Source organism: Onychostruthus taczanowskii, unplaced genomic scaffold, assembly GCF_017590055.1.
Source record: "Onychostruthus taczanowskii isolate IOZ18803 unplaced genomic scaffold, ASM1759005v1 scaffold34, whole genome shotgun sequence".
Lineage (NCBI taxonomy): Eukaryota > Metazoa > Chordata > Aves > Passeriformes > Passeridae > Onychostruthus > Onychostruthus taczanowskii.
Genome location: NW_024500794.1, coordinates 2,205,614 through 2,231,292, shown reverse-complemented (window position 1 = coordinate 2,231,292; position 25,679 = coordinate 2,205,614). Strand labels below are relative to the sequence as shown.

Genomic DNA, 25,679 nt, shown 5'->3' with positions numbered 1-25,679 from the left:
AATGATGGGTTTTACTGCATTTCCCAGGTTACTTAGGGATGATCGTTTCCATGGCTCAGTAGCTGGTGGAAGTGCCGGTCTGTGCTGGAGCATTCTACACTGCCTGAGTTGACTGTGCCATCACGTGCAGGTATGCTGGATTTCCCTGCCTTCACTCATGTTGCATGCAGAAAGCACTTCCCTTTACTTGCATTTAGGGTTGAAATGGCTTTTCAGAGGTTCCCAGCACTTGTAGTAGTTTTTATCTAGGCGATTTGAGGTCTGGAGGCCCCATTTCGTGACAGCAAGGCTGAGGGATGATTCAAACATGAAGGCCTATTGGGAAGAGGAAAGGTAGGTTAGGGTAAAAGGAAAAAATTTAATCCAGGCAAGGTGTCTTTACCACAATCAGGATTTGTATATATGGTCCAGTATTTCCAGGCTCTCTCTTCAGCCTGACCAACTCAGGGAGAATGCTCTTCAGATCTGGCAATGCAATGCTGGAATTAGTCAGGTCTCAGGAGTGACTTCGGACTCCTTCCCTGCCTAGAAAAGCCAGGTTGTTCCAAATGCTCTAGTTCAAGGTCTGTTGATGATCATCATTAGATTTTAAGGGGTAGAGACAAGAGGACAGTCAGGGTGTTTGCTTCTTTTCCCATAGGCTAAGACAAAAATGAAATTCCCAGCTTCCTGCTCAGGCAGCAGTTTATGTGGGCAGATGATCAAAGCTGGCTGGTATTGGATGTCTCCAGGGGAGCTCCTGGGAGCTGAGCAGTGCTCACTGATAAGGGAGCTGAATGCTGCAGCAGTTGGGTCCAAGTACTTTTCCAACTTGCCAGCAAGAAGTGACAGAACTAGGCTTTAGTTTAAAAGTATGCCATGCTCTACCCCAACTCTTACGAGCTCCCTTGGCTCCTTACCATGGTCCCGTCTGCGACCCGCTCCGGCTCCAGCTTGGCTTTGCTCGCCTTCTCGAAGCAGTCAGCATCTGGCCCGTGAGGGGTCATCATGCTGTGCAAGCTGCCACCTCCCGGCTGGAAACCTTCCTCCTTTGCTTCATAGTGGCCTTTGATGAGCCCCATGAACTCGCTCATACAGTTCCCTGCAGGAGGCAAAGAGAAGAGGCTGCAGAGAAGGGTGGTTGGGAGGGATCACAGACAGGCTGTGAGCTCCTTGAAACCCATGAGCTAAGCTGGGCCAAGCAGAGGGTGGAGTGGAAGTTTCTAGACAGGGTATCATGCTAGGGGACATCAGGGATCCTACAGGCAATGCTTGTAAAGTTGTACAGGACTTTACTACCTGGATTCAGAAACAGAGCTCCCTGATGAAGGACATTCACTAGAAATCACCTTAATGAAGGGGGTTCCATCAATCCCTAAATGATGTTGATAGACCTGTGCTTTTCCTGCCATCTCGAGCTGTGTTAGTAATACACCTGCATATGGACTGCATGGTGGAAACTGATTTTACAGACTTGGATTAGGGATTGTGAAGCATTGGAAAGGAAGTTCTGTATAATCATCCCTGTGTTACAGACACAATATACCTGATCAACAGCCTCATGAGAGAGCTTGCTCTGCTGTCCCAGCTTATAAGCAGGAAATTATTTTGATACTCTTCTACCACCTCTAGTGCAGTCAGCCACTTCACTACCTTATGCTTTTAATTCATGCATTATCTGCCTATTTCTCTACAGCCACTGTATTCCCAAAGACAAAGAGCCAAATTCTGTCCTTCCCTGAGGAAGAATACTTTCAGTAGACCCTCTGAAACTACTTGAGTAACATACCACTAAGTTAGGCAAGGATAGTTATATCTAATCATTCAGTACTTACTGAGTTATGCTCCCTGTAAGAAAGTACTTTAACTCCTGTCATCGAAGCTTTCAGCTTTCCTACACCTGATGTGACTAAACAATATGGCAACTTTCTGCTCAGCAGTTGGTTTTTGCAAAACCAGGACGTGCTTCCCTAGCTATTTTATATATAGACCTTTTTAACCACTAGTTCAGTCTTTGTTAAGTACAATCCAGGCTCTGAAATGTTTAACAGCAAAACTAATTTAGCTCAAAGCAGGGTTGGCCTATATATGTATACAAACATACATTAATTTTCATTCCAAGTTGTCAGTGTCTCATGTAGGACTGGATTGTTACAAGATTTTCATTGAGCCTGCTCATGTACTGCTCTTGGCACATTTAAATTGCAGTACAGACCCTGAGAGTTGGATAGCCAATTTGTCTGCAACAGGAATTTTAATATCTCTTAGGAAGACTGGGCAGGTAAGTAGGAAACCAGCCTGGAACTTAGGAGATGAGCAGAATCTAGTCTCTTTTTTGCTTGCAAATTTCATATATGAATCCAAACAACTTAGGTGTGCCTCCCTTCCCTGTTAATTAAATAGTGTTGTCTACAAGCAGGATGTTGTGAAGTTAAAATCTTTTAGTGGCCAGTAGGTATTAAGGACCCACCATCATGAGAATCACATAAGCACTCTCTCAGAGAGAAGTAATATATGCCAATGGTATAAAAAGTATATCAGATATTTTCAGTCTAAGTTCAAAAGTACTTAGGAGTAATTCACAGCCTCTAAGGATGTAAATGTAGCCAGGAGAAGTCAGTATTTACAAGCTGTACAGCCCCCTTTGTATGTGGAATTGTTATGGTGTCTAAGAGGAATATTTTTGAAACACCATTGCTGTACTTGGAGCAAAGTTAATGAAATATGAAAACCATAACTCTTGAGTGCATCAAAATTCTCTGAACACAGGCTTTCCACGGCACCGGAGGAGAGGAGGCAACAAAGGATTTCTGGCATGCAAAATAAGCCTCTGGTGAATACTTGGAGAGAAGGGAGTTCAGCAGAACTGAACTCGTTGGAATCAGCATGGTACTTCTACCCCAGAGTTGCTCTGTCCTGCGATACCTCTCTTAATGCAACAACATTCTCATCACAGCACTAATTGCAGAAGGAGTTAACGTGTGCAGTGTCTTGATAGTAGACAATCACAATGTCTGCCTTACTCACTCAAGCTCTTCCCCTCCATGGCTGGGGTAGAGCAGACAACCAACCTGCTCAGCATGAATTTAGTGCTCCAGCTTATGGCTGAGGTGCTGTGGTCAAGTGAGTAGCTATGGCAGCCACAGCTGTCCTCATGGGTGCTCTTAGATTGTCACAACGTGGACAAGAGAAGGAGAGCTCTGTCTTCTAGCACAGAAGAAGCAAGGTTGAACAACTTCATATTTGTTGTGGCTCACAATGTGTCCGTGTAAAATTAGCGCAGCTCTGCTGACGAGCAGCAGCTTCATTGTAGTTAACCAGCAGTGTGTCTCACCTCCTAGGGTCTAGAAAAAGTGTCTTGGCACTATCCCAGCCAGTCAGGAGACGTGTTTTCCTGTCATCCTCATTATTGCAAATGAAAGCAGAATGACAGGGCGGGACTTTGCCTGTGGGATTTGCTCAGATGACTGCAGAGCTGCCTGCTATGTTTGCAGTGCCACTAATTCTGCTGGCCTCCAAGGTGCTTGGAAATAATTTAAGTGGCAGAAGGAATTGGCTGTTAAACTGTGGTTAGTAAGTGTGCAGAACTTCTCTCAGCACTTCAAAGTGACCACAGCATGGTCACTTGGTATCTTCTGGGATGGAGCCTGTTAGCTGTTGATGTAAGGGGTGCAGGAAGACCAAGCTTTCCCTCTCAATCTTGCAGAGCAGGATGTCTCATCCTCTCCCTGGCAGGGCAGTCCCATGTTGGGAACTGGATTTCTACCGTCCTTTCAATGCAACATGTTGCCATGCTCTGCCAGATGAAGCCAAAAAACTGCCAAAAAGAAACCAGGTCTGCAGATGGCAACCAAATCCAAAAATATCAACCAGCTCCCTGCCTGAGAAGCCAATTCCTCATCACTGGCTTCTTAAATGTGAGCAATACCTCCATCACTGTGCAGGTGGTAAAGAAGGGCTGTGGAGAGCCAATTCCCTCCTTTGCTGTAACTCTGATCTCACCATACAAGTGCCAGCTCTACACCCCTCTGGGCTTCTCACCACTTGTAATATGATATTTCCCTTTCTCCTGTTCTTTATATATGTACTCTAATGAGATATTAAGTGATTCATGGCTGGGTGATAGGACAATATCTGACTCATTTGTACAATGCAAAGTTCAATATGCACCCAGGCTCTCTGGGAGCCCCTCGAGTACAGACACATCCATCTATGCAGAAGCAATGAGCCCATCACCTCTAAATTTTCATGAGATGCTTTAAATAGGAACATCTCTGGATTTGTCCATTTTCCAGGGAGGACTGACTGACTCCAAGAAGCTGACTAACTGAGCCAAGGACAACAAACCAGACTGCTGCTTCCCTGCACATGCTCTCACACAAATGGAGACTTGTTTCTTTCCTGCAGTCCCGGGCTCAAGCACAGCCAGGGAAGCGCAGACGTACGGTGGTAGTACGGAGGGCGGAAGGTGTTGTTAGCTACCCCCCATCGCGGGGGGAATATGACAAAGTCAGCGAGTGCCACTCCAGCACGGGTGGTCTTGGCTGTCAGGACAGTGAAGATGGAAGGATCCTGGAAAAAAGTAAAGCAAAAAAGCATGAAATGGAGCAGGGCCCAGAGCTGTCTGCTCAGATTACCTGGGTGGTAAAGCTGACTGATACAGCCTCTCCCTTGCCTAAACACTTCTGTCACCCGCACCTGATAGTGTGGATGAGATGTGGGACCCTGGGGGACAGCTCTCAATTCCATGCTGTACGGGGAGGACAAGAAATAGGTCTGGATGGTTCTTCCTTTGAGCAGCTTCGACAATCCTTCCCATCCTGGCCCTTGTAGCTGACAGCATAGATGAGGAGGGTGGACAACCCTGCAAGATGAGGTACTGCAATTCCAGGAGCAGCCTCCAACACTCTTACCACAAAACTACACCTTTTCCCTAACCAGTTACAGAGGACAGGAACATCCTGCTAGAGGCATTTACCCTCATGGCCCTGTTAGTTTACAAATGGAGAAGAAATTGCAGAGAAATTGTGGCTTGTTGAAATCTCTAGTCCAGTAAAATGATTTTCTGGGCTTTAATCCCAAACCTGTCCTTCTCCTGGCAGATTTTCTGGAGTTTTAAACAATACTTTCTTTGGTTTTCTCACTAGAAATGCTCCAGTCTCCCTTGCACACCCACTTGCATTGCTGTGGGCATCTCTCCCACTGGACTGGTTTCCTTTTCAGATGAGTTGCTTACATTAGTTTTGGCCTTAGTTATTTTCCATAAAATATAGAAATTATTACAATAAAAGCTGCCAGCTCTTCAAAATGAAATTCAGTGCTGGACTCAGAGGAACCAGAGGAAGGAGCCTGTCCAACAGCAAGAAATAAATCAAGGCAAAAATTTGAAGCAACGGGGTTTTTGCTGAGTTGCGTGGTGTATGTTGGCAACAGTATTCATTCCTCCTCCAGGGCACAGAAATTCTATGCTAAGCTGCACAGAGCTGTTTAAGAAGCTGATCAACCTCCAGTTATGCGTTTGTACTACAAAAAAGGACATCTTCTCCTACGAAATCTTGGTTTGGACCCAGGGAAAGTAGCACAAAAGATTTCACACTGTTTCTTAGAGTGCAACATATTTTGTAAGATGCTCAGAGCCCTAGAGCTCAGGGTGGGTTTGGGTGGTACAGTGGCCACAAAATCTTGCTTTGCTTTGCCCAGTTCCAGAACTTACCGCGTGGTCAAAAGCAACTGCATTAATGACCATGAATTTTTCCAGGTGGTATTTGTACGGCGTGTAGTTCCCATGCCAAGCTACAACATTGTAGGGGGAGTAATCCTAGCAAAGCAAAGAGACAGAGGATTACCACATTCAGCCTTCCAACATGCTGCACATGTGCAGCATGCTGCTCTTCCCCAAGTGAAAAGTGGGTTTAGTACTGGTTAGAGGTACACTGGCAGCTCTTTAAGCACAGCCCAGTGTTGTGAGGATGAGGTTTTCCTCAGCATTTATGCTTGGTGAGCCTCTGGAGTTTGGTCTCTAAGAGCCTTTGAGTGCTCAGGCAGTGTTTGGCCAAGGCCAGCTGCAACACCATCTCTCTGGTAAGGAAATTCTGGATTTTCACAGTAGCACCAGTTCCTCATTTCTACGTTGTCACTATAAACATATGGAGGCTAAGACCACTGTTGAATTTTTGGACAACCAAGTCTTCACAAACACTTTTTTCCCAGACTGAGGATCTTCATCTGGGAAAATGAATGACCCAAGAAGACAAGGGCTCAGTTCTGCTCCACAAAAGTGAGTAGGACTTTGTGAGATGACATCCATGCTACTGAGCTGCATATCCCAGGCCATCCTCACCTGCTGGGCTGCAAACAGCTTGCCCTGGTACTTGCTGATCACTGTGTAGACCGCTGGCACTTGGCGGTCCTCGTACCACGCCACGGGCACCAAGAAGTCACGTGGGTTGGCCAGGCCATTGGCTCCTGGGAAAGAAGGAGAGGTGACAAAGCTCTTTGGGCAATCTGCTAGGGAAGTGAGAGGCTGGTGCAATTTCCTGGCTTTGTGGGTGCCCTTCTGTGTTATGAATGACCCAACTGCTTCTTGGCCACCATGAAACCTGAAATAGTCATGTTCTTCTCTGCTCCTATGAGTAGGTGATTGTAATTCATCCTAGCATTCAAGTCCGTGCTCCCTTTGTGACTAAGAGAGGTCCCACCAGTTGCCTTCGGAACAAGATTAGTACGTCATCCTCAATTAAAGGCATGTAACAACCAGGAATTAAGTGAAAAATGGAGGATGAATTGCTCTCTGTTCCTGGACATCCTGCTGACAGGATGCTTAGCCATGCAGACAAGGCATGTCACGAGGGGGCCAAATACATTTCTGAATGCTAACAAAGAGAGCAATAAAATAGTGATACCTACAGACTCAGGGCATATTGAGGGGTTGTTTAATGTGAATAGTGCATTTTCAAAGTGCAAAGCACCATATGGTGCTGGAACATTCTTCTCCTTGTTAGTATTATTGTTACAAAGTGGTTTTGAATTTCTTGGATAAAAATGCAGACATTACTACCTGCTGCTAAGGTTTAAGAGTCACTGCTTTTCTCCAGCTGTCACTTTTTTTCAAGTGAAAGGTGAAGTTAAAATAAAGCAAGACTGAAATACAAAGGATCTTGGTCTCTGAGGAGAAGGCGGGTAGATGGTGAGAAGAGGAGCTCTTGTAATTACCACCTCCTGAAAAGTTTTACAGGCAAGTGCAGTCTTTTCTCCAGAAAGTAAGCCTTATAATAGATTCCTGCCTTCTGGAGACAAAAAAAAAAAAACCACCAAAAACCACCAAACCAAAATCCCAAAGAAAGTCTAACTGTGTCTGAAAAACTAGCTAACAGGAAAACTTATTACAAACCATATCAATAATCAAGTGAGCAGGCACAGGGTATGATAAGTGGGGGATGGCAGAAAGCTGCACTGGCTAAAAGGCAAGCTGTTGAAAAATCACTGTAAGCTCCATGTGGAAAATTATGTGCCCAGTATGTCACACAGAAGAGATGCTCAAGTGGGGTTCCACTGAACAGCTGCAGATTGGGTTGGTTCTCCATGGAAAGGAGGACCAGCTTCACTTCCACCATGTCAGTGAGATACAAATGCCCCTGAAGACAGATGTGCCACACCAGGCTTGTTACTGAATGATAATATCAGTTAATTTCCTTGAAGCACGGCCAGTCCTCCAGATCACGCTGAGAGCTAAAAATATCTAGTGGGGAAAAAACTCCAATCCAACGTAAAACAAAACAACCAACCCCAAAACACCAGTCTGAAAGTGGAGAACAGTTGGCACTGGTTTTGTGGTTATTTTAGCTGTTACAAAAGGAGTTTCACTTCCCTTCCCTGGGACAATCTTAGTAGAAGCAACCAGGAGGTGTTTTTCTCAGCAAGATAAATTTGGAGGCAAGTACCCAAGGGATGAGGAAGGTGACATAACCTGAGCTGAGCACTGCCAGAAAGCTGACTGGGTAATCACGATGTGGGCAGCAGGCCTTCAGCTGCTGTGTCCCCTCGCAATATCTTTGTCACGGTAGCAAGAGGCTGTGCCTTCGTGATCTGTGACTGCACAGAGCAGGAGGCATCTGGCACAGAGGAACTGTGATTTCTGAGAGCTAGACCTGCACTCAGTGAAAGCAGATCCTCCCCAGCAGCACCACGCGGAGATGTGAATGTCTTGCTGATCCAAACCCTCCAGTGCCACTCATTTCATTGGTTTCTAATTCTCCAGAGGAAGCAGTTTCTGACAGTAAAGCACTCTGGAGCTCCAAGGTTACTCTGTTAACTGAAGCAGGGGGGAAAAAACACTTGTTTAAATCTAAAATGGGCCTTCAGGAATATCTCATTTTCAGTTGCCTCTGAAATCTGCCCTTCCTTTTACCAGGAAAATTCTCTCCTATCACTCCAGTTTATGCTGTAAGTACAAGGCATCAGTGGTGATGGCCTCTTGGGTTTCTTTTGGTAGGAACAGCTCCAGAGCCAGCAGATGGGGACATGCTGACCAGAACTGAAAAGAAAACAATAGAAAAGAGGGTGGGAGATAAATGGAATCCAGGGGAATCTTTGGACAAGTAATCTGTCTCATTTTTTTGGACTCTTCTGAGGAATAACAGTGCTGGAACAAAAAGCTTCTTTGTGAAGGAGATGTGCATGGGAGGATCTCATGGATTTGGGCTTGTAATTCATGCCTGTCCCTATGAAATTCACTGTAGGTGTAACAGGAGATCATTACCAATGGGTCCCAGGTCAGGCAGCTCGAAGTGTGCCCCATACACCTCCAGGATGTAGCCTCTGGTCTCTCCAAACACCTCCACACTGAAACGCATTCCTTGCTGGAAAATAAAGAAAGATACTAGGATCCTCCCAGGACTTTGCTGACAAACCATGAGCAGCTGAGTGCAGGAGTTGGCTTACTCCAGCCTCTGGCTCTGAGCCACAGTCAAGGTGCATTCAGCCCTTACCTGGATGACACAGATTTCATTGGGCTCCACTAGCATCTTCCCAAACTCAGTTGTGATGAGTAGTTTTCCTTGCTGGGGCACTGTGGAAACAAAATGCAGGCAGCGGAGCTGAAGTAGTGTGGTGACTGCCACCTTCTCTCTCCCTGTCAGAGCGCCCAGGCTCCAAGGAAGAGCAATGGGCCCTTTTTGGCACAGATACACAGTGAGTCTGGGCTCCCATGCAGACTCTTGCAGCAGAGAACCCTGGGGTGAAGCTTCCTGACCAGCTCCATCTTCCCCATGTCACAGAAGGTACTTGTATGAGCCAAAACTTCGTGGCCCCTCGGTGTAAGGTGTGCAGCACAGTCCAAATAAATGGGATTTGATACATTTGGGTCCATACCTCTTTGTCTCACAATCTTCATATGAAACAGTACATGTACCCATCTTTGTCAGGACTGTGGCAGTGTGAGAGCGTCTGGGAATAACTGCTTCCTGAGGGTAGAAGCAATACTCTGCTAACATCTGCATTGTTTTCCATGACTGTTCTGGCACAGGAGAGCTCACATTTTGACTTGAAAAACTAGTAGATTTACAAAACCTGCCCTGGCACTTTTACTTCACAGTAGTGAGGGAGGTGAGTGAGAACAATTTAATAGCTATTTGATGGAACAAATGTTCCTGTTGGTGTCCCGAAGGCATTCCTGTTCCTTACTCAAGAAAGATACAAGCAAATATCTGCCTTCTGATACCACTCAGAATATTTTTCAGCATGTGTGGACTTTTTGTGTCAACCTCCACACTCACTGTGGCAGTCTGGTTGCCTGAGGCTGGCACAGCATGGGAGCTAAGCTGCTGTGCCAAATAATATTGGGCTAAAGCAACAAAGGCATCTAACTGTAAGCTGCTCTGAAATCCTGAGGTTTATGATTTCCAGAAAGCCTCTGCCTGTGGCGTGTCTAATACCAGTCTGGGGAGCACTGGGAAGTGATCCCTGAGCACCATGGAGAAGAAGCTGGGTCACTGCTCAAAGAGTTGAGGTCTGGCACAGGAGCAGTGTAACTCGCTGAGCTGGTTCCAGAACACCAAATCTGCATGGCATGGGGGTGAAGCCAACCCTCTCCTCCAAATCTTGGCTGTAGAGCCCCATGCTCTGGAAGAACAAAAAGGCAGGCAGGTGGTAGCCCAGGCAGAACCACCTGGAGGAGAAAAGAAGCCAAAGCATCAACTCACCAATCAGGAAGTCGCCATCGGAATTATAAAGGCATCTAAAGAAAAAGGGAAACAGTAAGGTTAAGGTGCTATAAGCCCCATGCATTTGTGCACATCACAGCCACAGCTGGGGAGTTTTGAGCTGGGAGACTGACATGGCAGAGTTTCACAAATTCACAGAATATTCTGACTTGGAAGTGACCCACAAGGATCAAGTCCAACTCTTAAGTAAATGGCCCAGCCTGGAAGCAGGATGTTCTCTGACATCTGCCAGATCTCTGCCTTTGTACTCATGGGCACATCAGCTATTGTAAGCTGGGGAGCGGGGCTGATTTCCCCTCTGGGCCACTGCAGAGCAGCAATGCCTGCTGCATGTGTGTTGAATTCTGAGGAGCACCTAGAGGAGCTAAATCCAAGACATCTCCTCTTGCTGCAACCCCATGTCCAGCTGCCCACTTCTCTTGGTGGTTCCTCAGGCACTCCTCCGGTGTTTGCCCTCAGAGCACTGTGGACACGGAGAACACGTTTGCCTGTGCACACAGGAGCACAGGACACAGAGGGATGCTGGGAGCTGGACTCCAGTTGGTGGCAGACAGACAGCCTGGAGCAGCCTGAGCCACCAGCACAGCAGGCACTGACCTGTCAGTCATGGCACTGACCTGTCAGTCATGGAGGTGTTGCAGACAAAGATATGGACAGCGATGCCATTGCGTCCTCTGGGCTCACCGGCTCCACACAAGGTGTGCAGTCCCTGCAGGCAAACACAAAGCACCAGGAGTGAGCAGAAGGCAGGGGAGCAGGGGCAGCCCTCTTTCCTCCCCTCACCCCAACCTCTTGCTGGCTCTCGCCTCCTCTCTCACTTCCCACACTGCTTCCAGCCTTCCTCTGTGCGGCCCTTTGTCAAATATGTTGGATTCTTTTTGATATAATAAGGGTTTCTTAAAATCCATGTGAGCTAGTGTTTTCCAGCCAAGGGTCTGGGGAAAACTGAGGGTTGGGACTTTGTTCTTTCTTTAAGAGTTCCTTGAAAGTCAATGAAGAAAATCAAGCCCACTGCCAGTTGCTTGGAATCTGCAATCCTCTCCCCTCCCATAGATGCTCAGCAAGCCCCTCCCACAGGTGCTCTGCAAGCCCAGTGGTTTCAAAACTGCCAATATTACCCCAGTTCTGAGCATCTTGTGTGCCCTGCCACGCCCTGAGGGGAAACAGAGATGGAGGATGCCCAGATGCCCTGGTTCCCCAACTTACGCTCACGAAGTCCATCCTATTCTGAGGGGCTTTTGGAATCTCAAAAGGTTTCCATCGCAGCTAGATTGCAGCAAACAAAAAACAAGAAGGAGATGGCAGTGATCAGAACACAAATGGTGGTAATTAAAAAGAAAGTAGACCCCTGTCCTCCCCCTGCTTCTCCTTGCTGAGCTGTCTCTTTCCTCTCTTTCCTCATTGCCTTGATCATCTGGTTTACAAGTGTTTTTGTTGCTGTGTTGTTTCTTTTTTTTAATTAAAAGAAATTATTTGGGGGGCTTAAAAAATTTTAAATCATCATTTTGTAAAGTAATTGGCAGGCCTGTGTAGTGCCAAGGTCAAAAAAATCCTATTTAAAATCTATGTCTATTAATAACACTTTTGAGAGCAAAGAAATTCAGATAAACAGCTTTCCACAGTCAAATGGTTATGGTCCTGTGCTCCATGCTAAATGATTCAGTCCTTCTGTGGCCCAAACATGACGTTTTTGTTTGCTTCACCTCATTTTCCCCACATCCAAAGCGGAAATAGCTCTGCCTGCATGAGCAGGAGCCATGAGCAGCACTAATTACTTCTTGCAAAGCCTATCAAGGTCCTCAGGCAGAAGGTGTCAGAGGAGTCCAAAATATTTGTTGGATTTGAATCCGCCTGAACCCTCTGACAAGACATTCCACAGTTTATGTTTGTCTGGAGCTTTTTTGTTTGTTTGGTTGGTTGGTTTGGTTTGTTTGTTTACTCTGACATTTGTTATTGCTATTTGTTTTTTCCCTGCCTTTCAATCATAGCTTCCCTTTGTTATCTCTGTTCCAGTCTGGAGAGCTTTCTTCTGTTTCAGCATTTCTTGCTCAGATGCCACCCCATATTTTTTCGTCACATTTGACTCCTTTTCAGTTTTGTCATCTTTTATAATTCTGCCATTGTCCTTGGGTAATTTTAGAGTGTCATTTTTCCCATTGACTTCAATGACTTTGCATGAGGTGCCTCCATATGTCCATCTTTTTAGAGGGATGAGGATTGCTGAAGCTCCTTAAGTACCTGGGGGAAACACAAAGCATCTCAGGGAAAAGTAGGTGTTGTCCAGCAAACTGAACCTTGTCTCCAACTTTGCTTCAGAGAGGATAAGATGGAAAGCAGGAAGGTGGCTCCCACTTACTGCCAGGAAATTACTCTTTTGGGTTTGGGGGTTGCCATTGAAAGTGGCAAGAGAGGGAGTAGGCAGGAGCTTTGCTACTGTTTCCTTAGACAAAAAAAGTACTACATGGAAATGGTTTCACATGCTTGAGAGCTGGGCATCTTGGAATTACTGTAATGATAAATAATCATAAAGGTAGATGTGGGGTGCAAAAGGACATCAAGGATGGATGAGGTGATAACAGAAGTCATTGGAGCTTTATCTGGGAAGGAGCACCAAAGGCATGTAAATATGAGCCTGTCACTGCTCCCTGGTCAATGGCTGGAAAACATATTCCAGCAGATCCAGGAAATTATTTAGACAAATGGTGAGGCTGCCGGGAGGCTGGAAATTAGCTAATCATGATGCATCAAAGGGCAAAACCTGAGAGAAGTGAAAACCAATGACCATGAGATGATGGTGAGAGGAGAATGGCAACAGATTAGCAAAACCAAATGTTCTGGGGCTGGCAGGGAAGAAATCATGATTAAAGACAATGGCAAGGCTGTAACAGAGGAAGACAAATGCCATCTCTCTGTGTGACTCTCCAGAAAGAAGCAAGATTTCCCATGAGAGCTGCAGAGAAATGGGCTGGCAGCCAGCAGCCTCTCCAAAAGCACAGGGAAGGACAGGATGGATGCCAGAGACACTCAGTTGCTCTGCTGGCTGAGCTGAGGCATGAGAGTTTGATGGGGGATGCTGAAGGAGAAGAGAGAGCAGATTAAAAGGTGGCCAGCAGGAGCCCCCAGGGGAGATGCCAGGTAGCACAGATCTAACCCTGTGGCACTGTAGCCGTGCTGGGAAGCAGCACAAGGATCTGTCGAGATGTGAAGCAACAAGCTTCGAGGGCTGTCCTTCCTTGGGTGACCGTGGTGAGGAACAATGAAGAGGTGGCAGATAAGGCTCTGCTTTTGAATTGGTCAGACCCCCAGGAACCTGTGGCTCCCTCAGAATTCTCGCAACTCAGTGCCTTTGCACTTCTGGTTAGTTTGACATTTGACTGTCCTCTGTGGGAATCTGTAAAATCAGAAAGTTTTGGGAAAGCTGCAAAAGGCAGGCCTCAGAAACAGCAGAACTGTGAATAGAGTTAAGCAGTAGCCATAAAATAAGTCAGCAGGAAAATTATGTAAAAAGTAGAAAAGTAAGGACAAATGGAACAATGGTCTGTGTGTTAAGCTTGTCTAGAATAACTCCCTAAGCTGCAGAAAAGTATATCTAGCAAGATATTAGGAAGTTTTAAGCTTAATAACAGAGCTCTGTGCATTGTGTTTGAAGGCTTACAACTAGGTGTTGTATTCAAAATAAGCAAGCATTGTTTTAACTGAAGTTACGTGTGCTTATAGTGATTGGATGGAACTACTGTCAATGTGCTTTTGCTTTGTGTGATTGGTCAAAAAACTTTTGAAGTAAGTTGTAACATTAAGTTCTTGGTCTGCTGCCTGGGATGTGAGCTGCTGGCATCTTCCCAATTGTCATAACCATGTAATGAGACTGATGCTGGAAAATAAAGCGACACGTTCCTAGCAGTCCCGTCCCATTCATGATTTGTATGTAGCCCCCGGCCGGCAGTATCCTCCTGGCAGGACCAGAGCTCCTTCCAGCATGGTTACCTGGTTGGGGTCAGGCTCAATTTCATCCCAGTCGTGTGTCAAGTGGCCTTCCTCGAGAGGTTTGAAGGGTTTGTGGCAGACTGAAGGTAGGATTCGATACAGCCAGCTACAAACAAGGAAAACACCTGGATTAGCCTGGGGAAGAGGTTAAACCCTCTGGGTAGCTGCTGGCTGATTGAGCTCCTAGAATAACATTTACATGGGTGGCAACCGGAACAAAATGTTTATTAAATATCAAATTAGTAATATTAAAATTACATAGCAAACAACAGCTCACAGCCAGAGGTTTCCAGAGAGATGGCTTTTATTATGGGCTCTAAATACAAACATGTCCTGCTTTATACAGGTAAATGTCTATATGTGTATTTACATGTAATTACTGATGTCTACCTTCACACATCTGCATATGAAAAAATTAAGATACAGCTTTTTCTCTTGCAATCTCACAGCTGGAAAAAGAAGCTTGTTTAAACACAGCTATAAAGCAGCTCAGACAAGACAGGGATGAGCAGTGTCCAATGCAAAGAACAGAGGAACTCTCTGGAGATAGCCTGTATCTGAATTTGGATGAATTACAAAAAGTAGCATCCTTTGCTTGGTTTGCCATGCCCATGCAGCAAAGCCCAGAGTTTTATGTGATGCTTCCTCCTGCTGTAGGAAGTCCCCCATGCCTCTGTCACTGCCTGGGACCATCGCTCTCCTTCCTTGCTGCCTGCTGTGGCTGTGGGCCCTGCCAGCACTGCCACTCTGGCATCCACACACCCTGCATGCTGCAGCCAAGCCTGAAGCTGGGCTTTCAGTCAGGTGAGAGAGCAGAGGTGATCAGAAAAGCCTCAGCTAGGCAGGGCAGCCAATGCTTTTGATGTGTTAACACTGGTGGTTGCAGTTTGGGCAAGTTGGGGAGGGGAGGAGGGAGCTCTCCCTTGAGAGCTTGAAAAATTCCATCAAGGACAAATTCGTGCAGCAAACAATGATTCATCCCTTTCCCACACACACTGAGAGCTGGCACCAGCCTGGAGAGCAGAGGCATCTCTGATGATGCATTTGCCTTTCATTTGAACAAGCAGCAAAAGGGACAGAAGAGCCACAGTGGGAGAAGCAAAAAGAGAAACCCATCTTCTGCAATCTGGTTATGGCTGGAGCATGACAACCAGGACAGAGCTCTGGGAAGCTTGCTGCTGGCTGGAACAAGCTGTTCCAGCACTGCTGAGGTGTCAAAGACCATGCTGGGTGCCTGGCACTTTTCTGAGGCCCTGGACAGCCCCAAAATAGGAACAGACTGAGCTGCCAGTGAGCAGCTCACTGGCCCCAACCACTGTGCAGGACCATCCCTTAGGAGGAAAGAATCTTTCTCAGAGGCTTGGCTTTGACACTGTGCAACATCAATTGCTTACCAGTGCCAGTGCCAGGGGTGATCTTTCCATAGAAGCAGCAGGGCTGAAACCCCGAGGTTGTTTCAGCAGCACACATAACCCATTCAGGACTCTGTGGTCCATCCACCTCCTTCCCCCCCAGTGCCAGGGGTCACGGTACCTTCTCCTGTTGGTGGGCCGGGGACAGGTGAAGGCAGAGCCCGAGAGCTGTTCCGCGTACAGGCCGTACGGGCACACCTGGGGGTTGTTCTGCGTGGGAGGAGAAGGAAAAAGAAGGAGTGAGAGGCAATGGCATGGAACTTGGCTCTGAAGCCTCCAGCAGAGCACTGACCTGGGCACCCAGCAGCCTGATGCTGTAGGGTGCTGTGCTCTCCTGAGGCTGTGCTTCAGCTCCAGCACTGCTGTGTTCTTGCTCGTCTGAGGCACCAGCCAGACCCCAAACACCATTGCACAGAATCACAGAATCACAGAATAATGAGGTTGGAAGATACCTCTAAGATCATCGAGTCCAACCTATGTCCTAACACCTCAACTCAGAATCTAAACTATAGCATCAAGTGCCATCCAGCCTTTTTTTAAACACATCCAGAGATGGTGGTTCTACCACCTCACTGGGAAGAGCATTCCAGTACTTTATTATTCTTTTGGTGAAATTTTTTTTTCCTAATATCCAACCTATACCTTCCCACATGCCACAAAAGTGCCCTAGGGAATCAGCACAGACACTGGGGCAGCAATAGAGTAAGCTGCAAGGGGCAGTGCTGCACAGGGCCAGAAACAGGATTATCAGGGAAAAGGAAATAATTCCCAGTGAGTACAGACTGAAAAGTACACTGGTAATGAGCACACACTTTTCTCAGACCAAGTGTTCAGAGGGGTTATCCCAGAGCATCATGTCTGGCTGCCTTTCCAAAAGGCTAATAAAGACACAGAAGGTGGATGCACTGAATTCCCCCTTCTCCTCCTGCCCTCTGCCTATGGAACCAGTGCCCAGAGCAGGCGTTTTGGTGTCATACCGATTCCTCCTGACAGTGCTGCTTGCTGCCCAAAAGCATCAGTGACCTGCAGGGTTTCTGCACACTGAGAGCCCTCCTTTGGAGTACAAAGGGGGCATTTCCCCCTTTTCAGAGCCGTGGGCACATCTAGCACAGGTTTTAGCAATCCTTATGAGTTCATAACTGGAGGACAGATTCCTCCTTTTCAGAGAACAGAAACTAAGCATTTGATCTAAGTAGGCCACCATCTATTTGTTCGAGATCAGCAAGAAGCAAAGACATCCGAGAGCTGCAGGAAACACCCCAGTGGGACAGTCACACACCATTTGTTATCCTATCTCCCTCCTGCAAGGAATAGCATCCTGTATCCTGCTGCTGAGCAGACCAGCCATCCATAGAGTATCAAACCCTGCCCTGAGAGGTGGGCAGAGGGGAGAGCTACAGCTCTCTGAGTTCATGTAGCTTCCAGCCTTCCACTTCCATCTTGTCAATACGGGTATGCAGTGAAGCAGGAGGATCAATAACCCTTGGAATTTTTATCTTAGCCAGCACTACTGCAGATGCCAGTCTTATAAATACTGCATCGGAGAAAGGATCCACTCCTGGGACTGAAAATCTTTTTTGTCTAACTTGTTTTCAGATTTTTCTATTAACTCTTTTGATACAGAGTCCACACTCTGTCCAGATGAGAGCACCTCAGCCAGGAGCTGGAGGAGTCTGCTCTGGAAAATGGTACTGCTGTGGAAATCCTCAAAGAGCATATCCACACATCCCACTGCCTTTTTAGACCAGCAGCCACTATTATTGATCTTCCAGTTTTAAGTTTCTTTATCTCACATTTTTTTCCAGCCAGCCTCAGTAACAAGATGCTGCATGAGCCAAACTAGCAGCCTGAACCAGCACAGCAGTTTGTCTTTCTTGTGAGCACACCGTGGGCTGCCCTGCAGACTTAGGGGACATTTGCATTTAATGTGCCCCTGTGTTGTGTGTTAGTGTTCTCACTGGCACACAGCATACAGAATATCAGAACTGGGGAAATCCAGGAAACTCAGGAAAGGCAAAAGTTGAAAAAGTCTCCACTTGACCTTAATTCTGCTGGCCTCTTTGCATAGACGGGGAAGAAGAGCACCAAGGGATGTAACTGGCTTAGCACCAAGTCACAGAATCCTAGAATAATTTGGATTGAAAGGGACCTTAAACAAACCTGCCATGGACAGGGTCACTTCCCACTTGACCAGGTTGGTTAAAGCCCCATCCAACCTGTTCTAGAGCATTTCCAGGGATGGGCTATCCACAGATTCTCTGGGCAATCTGTTCCAGTGTTGCACCATTCTCATAGCAAAGAATTTCTTCTTAATATCTAATCTAAGCCTGCCTTCTTTTGGGTTAAAGCCATTCTCCCTTGTCCTGTCCACTACCTGTCCTTGTGAAAAGCCTCCCTGCAGATCCCTTGTAGACCCATTTAGGTACTGGAAGGTGCTATAAAATCTCCCAGGAGTCTTCTCTTCTCCAGGCTGAACAACCCCAACCCTCTGTCTTTATAGCAGATGTGCTGCCATCCAAGTCCCAAGATTACAGGAGATCCAAGGGAAGCCACAGGCATCCTCAGAGTGTGTGCTGGTGTAAAGGAGATCAGCACAAAAGGAGGTGAGAGAGGTTTAATTCTTCAGGGTCTCATTCTCACCTTTGGGTACTAAGAGGGTAGTGCTGCATGGGTTGCAATTCCTTCCCTTAAAACAGAATGACCCCATATAATTTATTTTCATCAAACATGTTCAGAAGTTACTTTTAAAAATGAATCTGTCAGCTTATTACTACAGGTGTTCATGTCCCCTCCCTACAAAGAAGCTTCTCCCCTGCCAAAGATTCGTATGTCAGCTTCATCGAACCCCATTCCTACAGAAGTTCTGAAATCTCCTGCATGAGCATATCTCTCTGCCAATCTTCAAACTTCTGCTCTGGTTTGATCCAGAGCTGGTGGCTTCCTTCTCAGTGTGGCTGAGCCACTTGTATTGCAGACTCCTTTAGGAAAAAAAAAACCCTGTTGCTGAGCAGAGGTAATTTAGGCAGGTCTTAAGACTCAAGGTGAAACTTGGAAGCTCACAAATAACTTTAAAATAGAAAGTATTGATGGAAATCTTTATTTCTGACTTCTGTCAGCATCTTATTATTCCAGTCTTGTATAAGGAAAGTTCCTGGAGCTTTTCATGGTGACAGAGAGAAAGGAAACATGTTAAGATGAAAAGAAGACAAAGGATTAGATATTCACTCAAGAGTGCATTTTGATAAAGCACCTAAAAAACCCTCAGTACCTGTCCTTCCGGTAAAGCTCCTGGACAGCGTGGATCCTCAGAAGCATGTTCATTTCCAAATCCTGACATGTACTGTAAAATAAAGCGCACAGCTCATCACTGTTTTGAAAACACAATCAAAACCTCCCCAAACAACCCACCCATTGCTTTCCCATGCATTTTTCCAGGCTCTTTGTATGCATTAAGATTTTCTCAAGTGGTTTCCTTGCATGTTGCCACAGACCATTTTCAGAGCTCCTGAATTTACTTCATTAGCTAACTGTGTGGTGGGCTGGGAAGCACAGACAGGAATTACTCTCCTAAGACTGCATGTCTATTTTGACTGCATTCTGCTCCATCAAGGTACTTGAGAAATAACCCAATATCACATATACTGTCAGACTCAAGGACAACAGGGTGATGGATAGGAAGAACTGTGCACCAACATTATGGATGTGTGCTAGCACCATTCACACTCAATCTGACTTTGCTTCAGTCATGGGTGCTCCAAAATCTCCAGACTGCCTTGTAAATTTGTTCACTTGGTCCTCAGATTCTTGGAGAATGAAACTGGGAATCATTTGGTTGGCGTGCCTTGTGATAAATCCCCATGCTTAAAGAAAAGTTCAGGATGTAGATGGGATGAGGGATGAAGGGAAACACAGCCAAGTTAAACTGTGTCACTGATCTGCCCTAAATAAGCGTTGTCCTGTTGGGCATGAAGCGTCCACCATGGTAGTAAGCAAAAATTAATCCATTACTGGGTGATTGTCTGGGTCTCTAGAGCAGTGAATTCCCAAGAGACCCACAGATGGAGCAGACCTACACGTCCTCCCATACCTGCCCTGTCTACAGCTATCATGGTCTGAGCGTGGCTAAAAGCCACGGGATAGAATGGATGCAGATCCCAGCTTTGCAGCCCTGGGAAAAGCACACAGCAAGCCTGAGACACATAAGGGAAGCAGGAATAACAGAGACCTTAGCTTTGCACTGTCAGAAATGTAAATACAGTCCCTTCAGATGATACAGGAAGCCACAAAGCAGCTCTGTTGAACTCTGCATGAACGCAGAGGTGTTTTTTGGCAGCGACTGGCGGTTCAGCCGCGTGGCCTGGGGAAGGAGTTAAATATTAATGCTGCCCTCTAACAACTGCAAGAGTATCGGGGCTGCTCATCGGCCTTCAGGCAGGATGGCAAAGCCCAGGGGCCCTGAGGCTTGGCTGTCACACATCCTGGCTGTCAGCAGCACTGAGCAGCCCTGGCAGGCACAGGGACCATCCTCAGCGTGGTATGACCCCCAGGAGGTCTGAGATTCAAGTGGACAGACGCCCCTAAAACCTGGTTTATTTTATATATAGTATTACAGCACCTGGATTATTCCCCCCAGGGGTGCTCAACCTTGGGCAATTTGCAGCCTCCTTATAATTTTCCCAGTGTAGTAGACACTCAGAGAGCAAGCCTGAAATCTCCTGAGAAATCATGTCTTTTCCTCAGGCTCCTTTCAGCCACCTGTAAGAGAAGATCATTCCCAGGGGGCCCAGGCTGGCTGGAAGCCCTGCTCAGCCTGAACCTGAAAACATCCTGGTTTCCTGCGGTTCAGAGAGGATATTTCTCTCGTCTTGTAAATGAATATACATCGCTAGGAGCTGCTCTCTGCCGGGTTCTGCAAGAAGCATATTGATATGCAAAGCAGTAGGTCACCTAAGCAGCCTTGGCAAATGTATTGTATTGGAACATTCCCCCCCGCCCCGTTTTCCTTCCCCCCTCCCTTCTTTTAAACGGAAATGCAGCAATATCTGATGGGACTGCAGCAGTTCCAGAATGAACTGAGCCTTCCACACTGCATCCTCCTTTACCGGGAGCACGGAGGTTGTGCGAGCATTTGCCTTCGGGGCAGCCCTGGTGAAAAGAGGAGGAAAGAGAGAAGAGGACCAAGAGGGAACAAGCTGATTTTCTGGAAGAGTAGCCAGCAGGATTCGACAGGCTCTGCCGAATGCTGATGGAGGGCTGGGAGGGGACAGGCAGTGGCTCTTCGGAGGGTTTGTGTACCTGGCAAGCGTCGTGTGCTCCCGGCAGCCCCGTGCCACACTGCTGGGGTCAGGGGGAAGGGCGGCACAGAGATTCTGCTGTGACAAATCCATCCCTTGTCCTTCAGCCTAAAAAGCTGGAGACCTGCACATCTGAACTGCCCATCCACATATCCCAGAAGTCCCTTTCCCTCTGCTCGCTGGGTCAGAGGAAAGAAAGAAAACCTACTCGGCAGCAAGCATCTCGTGGCAGCAGCTGCTCTGTGCCTGAGCGCAGCGGGGCAGGGGCACTTTCCATGGGCTGGATGAAGAGCTGGGGTTGCAGGGGGTGGCACTGCCCTGCTGCCTCGAGAGTGGCAGCAGAAGCTGCTGCATCATTGTTTGGTCAAATAAATTCTTTCTTGCCAAGGAAAAAAAAAAAATTAAAAAAAAAAAAAAAAGAATGCTCAGGTAACTGCATCGAGGGCTGAAAAAAAGACATTGGCAGGACTGCAGCCGCTGGAGGGGAGACGCCTTGCTGCTGCCGAGTGTGGCTCCAAGAGTTTTGCCTAGAGATTGGATGTGGCTTTTCTTATTCCCTGTTTGATTTTCTCGTTCCCTGTGGCATACCTCAGAGAGGCTTCTCTCCTCTATATGCCCACAGGGAGCTGGCATCAAGCATTATCTGGGCTTCCAAAAAGCTTTGCCACATGTGCTCCCTGCATGCCTTGGAATTGTCATGCTCCAGGGCTCTGGGGCACCGTGCAGGGACCCTGCTGATACAGGTTGGGTGGGAGTAGCAGTGAAAGGGCCAGGCACATCATGGCCTTTCTCCCTTCCAACCCTCCAGACCCACCCCCCACTTCCCAGTTTCTGTTGCACAAGGTGTCCCCAAGCCAAGGGAAATGACCTCCTTCTGCCTGCCCAGCAGCAGAGCATCATTCCTGGGCTGAAAAATCTGTGAAAATGGAACCCAACCCCTCTCCATGAAGTGGCACCATGATTTGAGTACCAGAGCACTTACCTCTAGGGCTCTGCCTGGCCTCTACAGTTCCTAGAGAAGTTATTGAAGTCTCCAGGTTGGGTAGGTTGATGAGCACTGTTGTAATTGAGCAGCAGGTTTCTCTGTTACACAAAATAGTCTCTGTGGCTCTTTGTTTTCAGTGCTGCTTTTAACTAGTGTTGTTATTTTGTTCAAGATCCTGTAGATTTTTATGCCAACAGGACCTTAGGTATTCATCTGACTCCACTTTGGTTTTTGTTTTGTAGTTTTTTGATAAAATGAGAGAGATAAAAGCCCAGCACAGCATAAAAAATTCAGCATAGCTCATTGATTGGAATAACTGGGATGTAAAGCAGAGTGCTCGCAATGGGTGTCATGCTCTGACCTATAAACCATAACCTTTTGTTCTCCAGATTAGACAGCAGGCATGGCAAAACCACATTTGAAGTCTGAACACATACTCTGCAAAATAATTAAGACCCTTCTTCAAACACTGCGTAATATATTTCTCTATCAGCTCCTGCTGCAGGACACAGGGAAACAACATTCATCTCTCAACAAGAAGCATGGCACTTTTTATCAGCTCAGTCCAGTCAGCCCTGGAGTGTTTAACACAAATGCAGAAACACTGACATGAGCATTTCGGGCAACGAGCAGAGCAGGTCTCTCACCTTCTGTGTGGGGCTCCACAGCCTCCTTGCAGGCTGAAGCCAAAGCACACAAACCAGAGTCTGCCCTGGTGATGCAGGGCCAATATCTCCAGAAAAAACTGCCACCTCCCCTGACATTTCAACATCCCTATGCTCCAAAGTGCTGGAGATGGTCCCGAGCCAGACCTTTCCTGAAAGGAGCTGCTCAGCTCTAGGCTGGGACATGACACTCTGCAGGCAACAGAAGAGAGGGGTGGATGCCAGGGGAGTGGAGAGGAAGGGCAAACTAACAGCTTTGGAGGAGAGGTGCCAAGAGAAGGTGAAGCAGGTGAGGTGATGACGGGGTAGGGACACGTGTGACGTCCTGGAGAGGAGCTGCTGGCAGAGCAGCCTGTTCCCATGAGCAGCTCTGGGCAGGCCCACGCTCAGCCTGCAGCCACAGCCACAATGGCCAGCAAGGCATTAGGGGTGCTAGGAGTGAGTCAAAATGGACATGGAAGATGCAGTCACAGCCATGATATGAACCAGCTGGATCCTCATCTGGAATGGTACAGGGACAAGGCTACCCTGCTGCTGAAAGAGGATAGTGAGAGCTGGGAAGTGTCACGGACGGCAGGGAAGAAGCACGGTGAAATCTTACTGTTTGAGGAGACAAGACTCCTCAGAGGTAAATGAGACCTGTAAGAGCACTGTGTAAAATAATGAGCATTACAGAAGGTGGTGAAGGAGCACACACATGTGTCTCCAGAACTAGGAACAGGCTTAGTAACAATAACATCCCAAAAGTCCAGGGAGAAATATGACGATCCTACACAAGTTCTTGAGACTCACCATGTCCTGGGGTGAGGCCTTGCCACTCCTGCATGCTGCAGCAGCCCATGCACCCCAGTGTCCCCCACGACAGTGGTGAGGTGCTGATGAGATTCAGGGCTGCAAATCTCATGTTCCTACGCTTGAGCCACAAACCCCCCTATCACACGCTTCTCCCACAGCTCCCCTGTGCTCTGGCAAATGGTGCAGGGAAAGCTCCTGCCAGCTGCCCTGCTGGGACTTGGAGGGGAGGGCATGGCTGGAGCCTTGCTGCTCCAGGGTGCCCTGCAAGGGGTGCTGAGAAATAGCCCTGAATGGAGCCACTCCCTGGGGCTGCCGGGGAAGATGGGGGCCAGGGTTGCAACAGCTGGGCAGATATTGCCAGCCAGATTTCATAGGCTGAGGGGGAAACACCCCCTGGCAGCCAGGACGGGAGGAGGGGCGCATGCCGAGGGTGGGGAAAGGACAACTCCCACCAGGAAAGGACAACTCCCACCATGAAGAGGTCGTGACCAAAAATGATTTCCAAAGAAGGTGAAGAGGGAGAGAAATGCTTATTTGTAGATGAAACACAGCAAAACACTTCATCCCAAGAAAGCTTCAAAAACACACCTTGACACACAAAAAAGTGGCACAATAAAATGAAACGGAGCCCCAAAAAGTTAGTGTGAGCAGAGAAAGGGTGTTTACCGCCAGCACTGGTGGGTTCCAGGCACCCGACCTCTTACCTGCAGGCCTGTCATCTCCTCCTGGTTATCCTCCTCCTTGTGGAGACACAAACCCCGAGCAGGTATCTGGCCAAAGCAGCCTGGCAAGCAAAGCCTGCTCGCTGATCAACTGAGCTGTGCTGGAGGCAGGCTGACAGTGCTGGGAGTGAGAAAGTCCAAGGGAATTTTCAACCTGTTTGCTCAGCCCGGTGTGTGTTTAACCAAACGCCCTTCTCTGCAGAACCAACCCCAGGATCGATCTGAATAAACAGGGGGTGAGGGGGACTGGGTTTCCTCATGGCCCCTGTTCCCCCTCAGATGTTAAAAAAGGGGTTATAGCTCCCACATATGGGGAGGGGGAAAGAACAAGGTGTTTAGAACCAAGAAAAGCTATTTTGCAACTGTTTTATAAGTTTCTTTTGTAAATTGTACCTCTAGCAATTTTCAGATATAACCCTCTAAATGGGTAGTAAATATTTGTTCATTAATTCTTCTGAGCTGTGTTACATTGGGGATAGAAGAGATCACATCTTCATCATGGTGAAGGTAGTGATATTTGTGAAACACTGTGTGGCAACATTACACAGCATTTTGGGGCCAAAAGCAGGGAAGGATTTTGTATTCCTGTGATTAGAGCTAGTAAGGGAAACTCACAAATTCTGAAATATTAATATTCTTCAAGAAAGCTGTTGCTGGGGAAGAAGTGGCAGCAAGCATTTAGCTACAGAATACTAATGAAAGCAGCTCTGCACTCCAGAAGTTGCAGGGGAAAAAACACAATTGATTTTGATTTTTTTTTTTTTCCTTTACTTTGAATTCTCAACCCCCCTTGAAAAAGAAAAAGGCAGCATTTTTTTCCATTTCCATCCCCTGCTCTGCTTATATGTCCTACCAGGAGGAAATTTCTAGGATGCACCTACTGAAATTTGAATGTGACCCTGAATTAATGTCTCTTCCTCTCCTAGAGCATCCTGAAAGCCTTCCCTCCCCAAAGCAGTTGCCAGCCCCTGTGACCCCCACAGCATTCACAGCTGCAAGAGGGGCAGGTCTTGAATCCCCTTTGCTTCTCTGAAAACTGGTAACTCCTCACACCACTCTGAATAACACATTCCAGCCACTGAGAGCTGCTGCTTTTAGGAGCTGGCAAAATGGGCTGGCTGCCCTGAGGGAGAAGATGGGCTGTATGAAGAGACAGTGGTTCTGGATAGGGGACAGGGAGAGAGACTTTTCCTTGGCTCTAGAAGAATATAGACTGAGTAATCTCCAAGTAAAAAGTCTTCTTCGAGTCTCTGTGTCTGCACACCAGGAATGCTCTCTCCATACCCTGGTCTCTCCAGCTTTGCCATAAAAAAATTGCTCCAGCAGAGAGGAATTCTCCAGGACAAGGCAGAGACTGTGAATATGTTAGCTCACCCTGAGCAGTGATTCATCATTGCCAAAGAAATGAAGTACTTGGCACCTGTCACCTACCCTTGAGACTCCTTTTCTACCAGACAAGATTTAAGAGTAAAAAGTTCACCTCACTTATTTTCTGACAGTGAAGAATTACACATTTGACTACAGTTTAGCGAACTGCAGTTGCAGAGTTTCAGGGGTTTCCAAGATCCTCTTTTACTGAGACACACAGCAGGAGAGAGAACTTCACATTTTAGCTTACATTTC

General features: G+C 47.1%; 1 protein-coding gene across 1 annotated transcript; it reads right to left on the bottom strand.

Moving 5' to 3' along the window:
* Positions 1-128: 128 nt before the first annotated feature.
* Positions 129-24,168, bottom strand: HGD (homogentisate 1,2-dioxygenase). The gene is made up of 14 exons (XM_041410894.1): positions 24,039-24,168; positions 18,864-18,935; positions 15,717-15,805; positions 14,184-14,289; positions 11,406-11,465; positions 10,817-10,908; positions 10,179-10,213; positions 8,967-9,046; positions 8,738-8,837; positions 6,320-6,444; positions 5,693-5,797; positions 4,425-4,551; positions 900-1,081; positions 129-315 (listed from the first exon to the last, which is right to left on the bottom strand). The coding sequence occupies exons 1-14, from the start codon at positions 24,051-24,053 to the stop codon at positions 184-186; spliced, it is 1,320 nt and encodes a 439-aa protein (XP_041266828.1). The 5' UTR covers positions 24,054-24,168; the 3' UTR covers positions 129-183.
* Between the last annotated feature and the right edge of the window lie 1,511 nt (positions 24,169-25,679).

Excerpts from the sequence above, each read along its gene's own strand:
- HGD (XM_041410894.1), bottom strand. Across the intron at positions 10,909-11,405 it reads ATAGGATGGACTTCGTGAGC|GGACTGCACACCTTGTGTGG; the intron begins GTAAGTTGGGGA and ends GTTTGCCTGCAG. Across the intron at positions 6,445-8,737 it reads GCCTGACCTGGGACCCATTG|GAGCCAATGGCCTGGCCAAC; the intron begins GTAATGATCTCC and ends CTTCTTTCCCAG.